We start from the raw sequence: 9718 nt of genomic DNA, 5'->3' as shown, positions 1-9718 counted from the left end.
ATAAATGCAGTCAATATTTAGTTATTTATTTGTTTGTTTATTTATTTATCTATTTACTTACATACTTACTTACTTACTTACTTACTTACTTACTTACTTATCCTAAAAGTGCAGTCATATATGGTTTTGAATGGAAGTAAATTACTTGTATATATATATTAAAAAAAAAAAAAAAAAAATTGAACAAACTTGGGAGCCTATCATTTTCACTGGGCTTGTAAATTATAATGATGTACTATTTTCTGAGCCAATCCCTTTTCAGATAAATAGGGATAGTTATACAGAAAAATAAATTTCCAAGGCTTGGATTTCAGTGGGTAACAAGAAGTGGGTATGTCTGCTATTCCAGAAGGTCTGGCTGAAACGATTTTGAAAGCGCCTTGATTCTTCCTCATGCTTCTCTCCTAGTTTACTTCCTTGTTCAACCAAAATTCTTATTCAGCACAACAAATTGCTCTATTGTTCTCAGACTGCCACTAAGGAATGCTGTGATAATAGCACCTGATTTGCGTGGCAGTGGGAGGAGAGACTACATATAAGACAGCCTCAGCTCAGAAGCAGGTGCAGGTGAGTCCTCGCATCTGTGCCAGCACTGTGACTTTTTGGAGAAAGAGGTCAACAAAGAAGACACTGTGTCCATTTCTTTCTCTGGAGGACTTCGACAGCATCTCACCAGCCGTGAGCATTTATTTAACTGTGTTAAATTATTTGGATATTTTTTATTTTGGAAGCTGGAATACTTAATTTACCCATAGGAATGGTAAATACAGATACTGACAGCCTCAGGACTACTGATGTAGATTTGTTATTGTTCTGCATGACACGGTCCTCAGGGGTAAGCTTCAATGTTACATCAAATTTCATCAATTTGAGGTTTTTTTTCGATATACCCCTGGGATGTACCACTCAAAATGACATTTCCTCAGGTTTCCGTAAGTCATTTGTATTAAAAAGTAGTATTAAAATTATCATTTGCCTCCAAAGAGCTGGATTATTATTGTATCTTACTTCTTTCTACAGAGAGAAAAAATATATATCAACTGACCACAAGGTAGTGCTGGTGGACTTTGACCCAAAACTCTCAGAAATAAATAGTTTTTTCTCAGATTCTGCGGGTCAAGACAAACCAATCCACATAGGCCACATCCATTTGCCCTTGGACGGATTTTCTGCCTTTTGAATTTTGTCAAAATCAGTTTTTCACTACTCCTCCTACAAATTTTGAGCAATTGGTGCTAAATTTGGCACACAGAATATATGGACCAGGCCAGGAAAAGAGTATGTTTTCAGATTTTTGATATTCGAAGTTCAGCTACACTAACACCATGGTGAAATTTGGCCAATAGGTGGTGCTATAGCAGCATCATGAATTTAAACTCATTAAACTTAATTCCAATTCACTTAAAATTGGAAAACTTCATTATTGTGCAAAGGTTTAATAATACCTGACAGGAAAATATGGTACTCCAGATTTGGGAAGTGCCAGAGGTACAATTAAAAATTCACATTAGCTTCTTGCGCTGTAATTTAACTGTGAATATGTGTTGAATGTGAAATTTTTCCTCTGGTCATGACAAACAAGTACAAACAAGTACAATACAAATGCTTTGGTATTCCATCCCATTTTGTATTTGTGTGACAGTTTTTTCACCTAATCTCCTCCAAATTTGATCATATCATCTGCAAATCTGGCACACACCATATCCAGAGAGAGCTGGGTGAAATGACTTATTCAGATTTTTAATATTTGGTACCATTTTGCTAATTGGCTTCCAAAATTTGTAGACAGGTCCTCATTTACAAAAATTGCCCTACACTATGAACATATGATGCTATCTTAATTAAATTTAGTGTCTACGTAATTTAGTCCAGGTATGTACTCTGAAGGATCCTGCAAAATTGGTGGTGTTTGGCACGTAGGCGGAATTACAGAAAATTGATAACTTCAAATGAAAACTGAAAACCATTGTATTTCTAGCTCATTCTGCACAGTAGCTACAATTTCCCAAATGTTTAGTATGGCACGCTAAACAAGCACATACAAGTTCATACTGATGCCATGCCCAATTGAAATTCTTCACGTAGGTCATTTTTCTTCTTTTTCCACTCCGGCCCTGATTCATAATTCAGCCATATTCATCCAACTGCTTAGACCCCACCTACTGCAGTTATTTTTCCTGTATTATCATCTGTTTTTCCTCTGTTTCCAGACTCAGGATGCTTTCCTATCTCAAATTGTCCTCCCTCCTGTTCATGGCTGTGATGTGGGCCAGCTGCCTGGGAAGACGTAAGCACATCCATCTGTGGAGCCTTCCTGCTTTCTTGTTTTTACACCCAGTTTCAAATAAGATGTCTCAACATAGAAAGTTCTAAGTGCTAAGATGCTAAGTCAAGAAAGCAGTGGCAGTATAGCGTATTAGCTTCTCTTTCCACTACCCCTTAATTGTACACCCTAATTTGTCTTTTCATCCCCCAGCCGCTGCTGAAAGCTACTCCTTCTCCGGGTCTGTTGGGTCTGGCAGCGGTACCTCTTTCACCTCATCAGGAACAGGCCGAATCACCGCAGTCAGGGTCTGGGAAGTCACCGGCAGCTACATTACTGGGTCAGTCCAGAGTATCCAGAGTAATCAGTCTTGACTTAACCTTTAATGTCTCTCTCCTGACAATCTTTTTCTCTACACCACACGTGGCCTCCGGTGATTAAGACCCCAGACACTCCAAGCTGACTATTGGTCGAAGCCACTGTCAGACAGAGCTTTCTGATTGGCAGAAAATCAGGGCATGAGAAATGAAACGGTCCCTGCGTTCCAAATCACATACTTATACTTTTTACTTTTAGTATGTACTGCATCTGCCCTTACAAAGTATGTAGTTTAGTATGCAGTATGCATGCGAATGCATACTATTGGGACACACTACATACATCATCCCTGAAGTCCGCCCCTCTTGCTCACTTCCGCTGCCGTCCGTAGCTCCACATTTGAATGTTGTTGTCAAATGCGGGTGCTGTTTCATACTGCGCTGTCGTCTGTCATATTTCTGATCTTCTGTCTTCCTGTCGCTGCTGCTGTCACTGAGCGAGCTTTGTGCGATATGTGTTTTGTTGTCGTCCGTATGTGGGCGTGGCTTGTACACGCAGCTCAGTCAGTACAACGTAACGTCCGCTGCGCAAAGGATTGTGGGTCAGAATGGCCAGAGCAGCATGCTGAAATGCAGACTGTGAAATCTGACCGGATGTAGTAGAACATCCTGGTACTCTTGGCATACTGCATCTGACATACTATGTATTGGGACATACTAATTCTTTTATACCCTACTAAATGGTATGGTAGTATGGGTATTGGAACGCAGGGCATGTGTTGATGTTGTGCTAATTAGCTAGTACACAACACAACCCCTTCCACGAGCAAAATGCCAAGCTGACAACGTCAGTGCCTGAGGCAACCAGTTGGCTTGCTGCCCCCTCCTGGTGTGAAGAGTTTTCTCCTCTCACGTGGGTGCAGAAGATGCTCAGTGTTGACAGCCGTAGCTTTAGTGATGGTCACTGAGAGTAAGACAATGCAAAACGACCTGCCCAAGTCGGTGCTGGTTCTTTGAAATGGGATTGTTGCGTCTTAACACTGCTGTCTATCCACTCCTGTCCTCCTGTCTCCCCTTCAACTCTCCAATCCTTGTTCACTATCAATGGACTCAAGAATTAAACTCTTCAGCCTCATTTCTCTCTCTGTCCTCTGCAGTATCCAGCTGAGGTACGGCTTGATTTGGGCTCAGCGGAATGGCCGCACATACAATCAAGCACATGAGATAGAGCTATTCGATGGAGAGAGGATTATTCAGGTCAGAGATTTGTACATTCATTCATTCATTCATTCATCTTCTAAACCGCTTATCCTCACTAGGGTAGATTTGTACATTCATTTCACAATATTGTTTATTGTTTATTTTCATCTTTAAGATCACAATTTGTAATAATTCATCATATTTTTATATTTATGTAAACATTTCATTAAAACATTTGGGTATATTCTATGATAGGTCTCCACAGAGGTTCAGAATTCTTTTAGTGCTCAAGAAAAATAAAAATACAGTATACAGTAGATTATAATTGTATAATTTTTATATAGTTAGTCTGGATTTCAGGTGCCAAAATCTGCCATCTGTGTTCATTTGTTATAACGTATCAGACTAACTGGGCATATTACCTTCTATGTTACAGGTGTCTGGAAAATACCACCAGAGTAACTACATCTATCAGCTGGTGTTTGTGACCTCCAGAGGGCGCTCTCTGACTGTGGGCCAGCCAACCCAGGTTTAACTTCCACTCTTATAACTTATATTTGTCATACTTATCAGTATTGATGATCATCATTTATTTGATTTGTTAATCCTCTGTTACAGCACTCCTTCAACTTCTACACCAACAACCCAGAGGCAGAGCTGATTATACTGAGTGGCCGCTACAATGGCAATGGGATTACTTCACTGGGAGCCCACTGGGGAGTGATGCCCATGAATACAACTGAGGCTTAGAAAAGCACCAACCGCTGTGAAATAGGTGTGGATACAGACTGGGAATCAGGAAGACACTTGATATATATGGTGTACTGAGTTATTTAGCTTTGCACTCTACGGCTGCCAGGCAGTACAGAACAACCTCAAACCAGATGCATGTTAAACATACAGAGTCTATTGGTCATTTGCATGGGACATACTGCACTATGATAATCATCTTGCACATTTAAAACACACACGACACAGACAGAATGCACTTTTAACCAAATTAAAATGTATCTACAGGTGTGATTTGAAAAATGATTTGTCAAATGATTGAATAAAGCAGAAATCGTTAATTATCTGTCCTGGCTTGTTGTTGTGCTCTGAATACTCTTTATAAGTGCTGATGCGTCGTCTGAGTACATTGTTTTGGCAATGATATAAGTGATGAAATAAAAGAAAAGGTTAAAAAAAAAGTTAAAAAAGTAAAAAAAAAAAAGTAAAAAGAAAAATGAAAAAATAAAATAAAAAAGACACCATATGTAGCAAAACATTTTACAGCAAAGAAAGCAAAAAGAGGGCTGATTTTGGACACTAGCCACACATCCCATAATATGCTCTCCTCTCACTGTAAGCCTGAATGCTCTCCTGCTGTCACATCTCGTGTGCAGTGTTGTGTAACAACATGGTTGCATCGTGGTCTCTCAGCTTGTGCTAGTGTCTTCATGCATAGTTAGGCTCATGACAAATTGATTTAGTGAATTCAGAATGTGGATTGCCCATATTGAAAAAAAAAAGGTTGCCATATCTGAGTGATTACACAATAATAACACTGAACACAGTGTCATTGATTGCGATTTTGAGGCAAATACATTTAACTTTGTGTACACATTTTGCTTTGACTACCCTAAAAGAGACGTGATCTTTTCCTTGGTCTTAGGTTTGATTGCTCTCTGTTGGACACTTTGTCCAGAGGCAGTTTGAAGTCCGTCATCATCAAACAGGAGGTGAGGGGACTAGTGCTTCTCCTCTGCAGCTCTCCAGGCCCAGTAGCTCAGGCAGCTGCTCCCCGCGTAGCACAGTGTGCTCAGAAACGCAAAGAACTGAGGAGAGTGAAGGGTGAGGTTAAAAAAAAAAAAAAGATGTAGAGGAACACTGCAATTGAACATATAACACTGACAGGATAGGCCTTACTGTAGATGCTGCCCAGCTGTTGTAGTTGTGGCGCCCCCTAATGGCCTGGCTGACGAAGAAAGCCTCGACTGATGCTGTCACCAGATACAGCACTGTAGCACTGCTGTTAAAACACAGAGCCTGAAAGATAGAGAGAGAGCTGTATAGCACCAAACCTGAACTTGAATTTCCCCTTAAATGTCCCGATAAGTGGTTTCAGATTTAGATTTTTTTTTTCTCCATATTTTATGAGAATGCCTTAGATGTATTCTGTCTCTGCTGGCTGCAATGTTTCATTGAAGCTACATCACACTCAATCCCAAGATGCTGTTGTTTCCATCCAATAGACAATATCACACAGTCCATCATTTTGTGCACTTTTCCCAGAATTTCAGCAGGAGATATTTGGTATCACTGGAAAACTTGGGCTTTTGACTACAATTTAGAATATAGCTCTATTTCTTTTCCAGAATTTTTTTTTCTTCCATAGCCTTGTGTGTGTTTGTGTGTGCATTACCACTGTAGTCCAGGGGACCTGAGGTATCCTGTTGTGGACTCCAGTAAGGTAAATGATGAACAGGCAGATGGTCAGAAACCAGCACAAGACGGTCACAAACATCACCCAGCAGAGAGCAGAGACACGAAAATAATCTGTGCCTCCAACCAGAATCCACACTAACAGACCACAGACCTGAAGGAGAGGAGAGGAGAGGAGAGGAGAGGAGAGGAGAGGAGAGGAGAGGAGAGGAGAGGAGAGGAGGAGAGCAGGGCAGTGTGGGTGTATTATTCTATCATTTGAGACACACTATGAAATCCATTTACTCTGATTGTATAAAACATTACAATTACTCACTCTTTTTCCACCAAATGCTGACCATATGAATTCAGGTCAAAGTTATAATCACTAATTGATTTCACCATTGAATTTCTTTCCAGTCATGAGACAGGTCAAGGAGGGGTTTTAGCCTTAAGACTACACATTTAAATCAAAATTGTGAGGCTGTATAAGATCTGGCAAGCTAGGTGAAGCAGCCCTCAAGTAGGACTTGGATGGTTTTGATTTGAGTCCATGTCTTTCATTTGAATATAATCACACAGTCTGAATGCCTTTTCCTTGCAAAACACAGTTGACTGATATGCAAGAAAAGTATCTGCAATCAGATTGGTGGTATTTTCACATGCACTTTGTAATCAGATTACTTTAACTATTCCTCGTGTACTCTGGTATCCCAGTCTCCGCATGGCAGCCAGCCAGGCGGTATTTAGAGAGAGTCTGTCTTGCATTCTTCCCTCAGTTGATTTGGGAAGGAAGAGACTAGCTTTGATAGTCAACAGTATATAAATTCTCTATACCAGCCAGAATACATGGGCAACACTTTGAAGTAATGCAGATGAGTAACTTTGCCATAAAAACATGACAAACTGTACTTTTTTCATGCCACTTTTCTTACTGTGATATCCACTACTTCACTGTGTCCCAGCTAATGAGGCACATATCCTGAAATCAGCATTGTCCATTTCTACTGAATCAAAGTCCTGTGGCAGTGAATATAACTAGACCCTTTTCCTCCCAACAGTATTCCACACCCGCCCTTCCTCTCTCACAACAAAATACGTCTCTGCTGGATGTTTCATATCACAGGAAGAAAACTTTTGCTGGTGTGAAACGCCCCTGGGGGAGCAAAGTTGACAAGAATACCCTCAAAATGTAGTCCGTCATGACAGGTACTTTTAGGATAACTTTATACCCTATAGCCACAGAATATGAACTTAAGCATTGTATGGCCAGGGTGTAACTTCAGTACTTTATTTTACTTTATCACATTAACAGTGATTTCAAGTTGCATGAAATGATGTTAGTGAATATAATCACACAATCTGAATGCCTTTTCCTTGCAAAACACAGTTGACTGATATGCAAGAAAAGTATCTGCAATCAGATTGGTGGTATTTTCACACACACTTTGTAATCAGATTACTTTAACTATTCCTCGTGTACTCTGGTATCCCTGTCGCCGCATGGCAGCCAGCCAGGCGGTATTTAGAGAGAGTCTGTCTTGCATTCTTCCCTCAGTTGATTTGGGAAGGAAGAGAGACAATGAGGGAGAGAGAGGAGGAAGAGTTAATGTGCTTGGTATGTTTTTGGTCAACGTCCTCCTGTCAGAAATAGAGGATTTGAGTCTGTTTCTTGGAATGAAACGACCGACGAATGAAGGAACCCCTTTCAAACACTGTCAAGAAAATGACATAATGATGAATCCACGTATTTCACTCTTAATACCATTTATCTTACTCCTATATATTTGTGTATTTTTGGACAAGAAGATATAGATAAAACGACACATCTGAACTGAATATTGAATTGTCTTTGTTTCTCTAATACTGATCTTAATCTGTCTTAAGCTGTGAACAGTATAGTGTTATAGACTGAAAAGACTACTCCATCTAAACAAATAGAAACACACCAAGGATTTCACGATGTGTGCGTTTCTATAGATGAGTCAATAAACAGTGATTTATCATAAACATAAGCCTTATCAGCATGATTGCCCACATATAATAAAATGTAGTTTGTGATACATTTATTGTTAAATATATGCAGTGTGTAAGTTTTTCCAGTAGCAAAAGCAAAACTAACAAATGTAACAAACATGAAAGTCCAAGTTTAAAATTCCTATCAAGTTGCCAGCTCGACTGTAATTTTGACATTTAGGAATTGTGTCAAAACTTGCCGTTTCAGTCAGAGGTTTTATTCCTGTTCCCACCATTCCTGCCGCTATGGTGATGGATAATTACTGAACATTAACTATGATAGAGTCTATTGTAGTTTTCTTGCAGCCAACAAGAGGAGCAAACTCTGAGTGATACATTACTTTAAGCTCATGTCTCACTTACTATTTCAGCCAGGAGGAGGATTCCTTTGGCAGTCGTGGTGAAGTGCTGGTCGAAGGCCAAGGTAGCACTGGACAGGTTATATTGTGGCGCTGAAGGGCTCCTCTGGGCCGGGACCACCGCTGCTCCCTCCATGGTGCGCTGACAGACAGAGGCAGCGTGGATCTAGTGAGGAGGCTGGTGCTGCAGCAGAGGAAGTCGCTTTCCTGTCCCTGAATCTAGCAAGGAGACCCCTTTATCAACTGATATACATGATGTAGAACCAACAATGACCAGCAAAGACCTTCAAGTCATGTCCTCTCTTATTTACCTCCTAAATCTAAAAATAATTTGCCTAAGAAAGAAAGGCAGTCTGAAATTATTTGGGGGAATGTTGTTATGTTGTTTGGTAGTAAAAATTTCTTTTTCTCTGTGTATTTAAAACTACTGTTTTAAAAAATGTTATAACACCAGTGTCGGTGCTATTTTGAGACCAATATTTTTGTATGGATTGTTTATTAAGTGATGAATGGCCAGTGTGTGAGGGTTGTGGATTTATAACATGTTTGGAATGTTCTGGGAGAGGCTGTCAGTCAAAAGGAAATAACACAGTATTACAGCATGCAAATTATATCATTCCTCTGCTGGGAGTTAGCTTTTGTCTGCAACAGTGACTTTCACTGTCATTTCCCATAAGCAGAAACACAAAGTCACCAGAGCAGAGTGTTTGTCACGTGGTATGACAATGACATAAAAGTTCAGATGCACAAAAGGGAAACAGCCTTTAAATTCCAATGAGTATTATTAGCAATTTAAAACGCACGTTAATCACACAGGTACACGGATGATGATGGATGACGCTGACAGGCAAATGCATTGATAGACATCAACACTGAAATACGCTGACAGCATTTTATTGTCAACACTGCTTTCTCATGGTTCAGCAGGCATGTGTCTGATGTTTCGCCTTGTGAGAAGCAGAACTCACAGAGGTAATTTAGTGCTTGATGTAGTCAGCAAGGATGGCAGAAGTAACTAGTATAAATACTGCAACTTTGCTTTAAGTTTCACCAAAGTGTCTCTGATTTGTTGGCATTTTGGAGACTTTGTATGCAGAAAAAAATTGATGGGAGGCATCAGCTAAAACTCCTCCAAAATAATTTATCACATCTGGATGTTT

The 9718-nt window shown here is 39.9% G+C and overlaps 2 protein-coding genes across 2 annotated transcripts; one reads left to right on the top strand and one right to left on the bottom strand.

Annotated features, from left to right (window-relative positions):
* The first annotated feature begins 572 nt into the window (after positions 1 to 572).
* Positions 573 to 4827, top strand: LOC115373297 (zymogen granule membrane protein 16-like). The gene is made up of 6 exons (XM_030071611.1): positions 573 to 678; positions 2211 to 2287; positions 2477 to 2603; positions 3738 to 3837; positions 4217 to 4309; positions 4399 to 4827. The coding sequence occupies exons 2-6, from the start codon at positions 2218 to 2220 to the stop codon at positions 4528 to 4530; spliced, it is 522 nt and encodes a 173-aa protein (XP_029927471.1). The 5' UTR covers positions 573 to 678; positions 2211 to 2217; the 3' UTR covers positions 4531 to 4827.
* Positions 4828 to 5361: 534 nt separating this feature from the next.
* On the bottom strand, positions 5362 to 8694 carry cmtm8b (CKLF-like MARVEL transmembrane domain containing 8b). The gene is made up of 4 exons (XM_030072657.1): positions 8563 to 8694; positions 6185 to 6358; positions 5689 to 5808; positions 5362 to 5597 (listed from the first exon to the last, which is right to left on the bottom strand). Exons 1-4 carry the CDS (start codon positions 8692 to 8694, stop codon positions 5511 to 5513), a joined length of 513 nt encoding a protein of 170 aa, XP_029928517.1. The 3' UTR covers positions 5362 to 5510.
* Positions 8695 to 9718: the final 1024 nt, after the last annotated feature.

Source organism: Myripristis murdjan, chromosome 16, assembly GCF_902150065.1.
Source record: "Myripristis murdjan chromosome 16, fMyrMur1.1, whole genome shotgun sequence".
In the NCBI taxonomy this organism is placed as follows: domain Eukaryota; kingdom Metazoa; phylum Chordata; class Actinopteri; order Holocentriformes; family Holocentridae; genus Myripristis; species Myripristis murdjan.
The sequence above is the reverse complement of the archived record's forward strand: the minus strand, read 5'-3'. Positions and strand labels throughout refer to the sequence as shown.

Excerpts from the sequence above, each read along its gene's own strand:
- cmtm8b (XM_030072657.1), bottom strand. The coding sequence starts at position 8,694 with ATGGAGGGAGCAGCGGTGGTCCCGGCCCAGAGGAGCCCTTCAGCGCCA. Across the intron at positions 6,359-8,562 it reads TCCTCCTCCTGGCTGAAATA|GTCTGTGGTCTGTTAGTGTG; the intron begins GTAAGTGAGACA and ends CCTCTCCTTCAG. Across the intron at positions 5,598-5,688 it reads ACAGCTGGGCAGCATCTACA|TTCTTTGCGTTTCTGAGCAC; the intron begins GTAAGGCCTATC and ends CACTCTCCTCAG.
- LOC115373297 (XM_030071611.1), top strand. The coding sequence starts at position 2,218 with ATGCTTTCCTATCTCAAATTGTCCTCCCTCCTGTTCATGGCTGTGATG. Across the intron at positions 2,288-2,476 it reads GGCCAGCTGCCTGGGAAGAC|CCGCTGCTGAAAGCTACTCC; the intron begins GTAAGCACATCC and ends TTCATCCCCCAG. Across the intron at positions 4,310-4,398 it reads CTGTGGGCCAGCCAACCCAG|CACTCCTTCAACTTCTACAC; the intron begins GTTTAACTTCCA and ends CCTCTGTTACAG.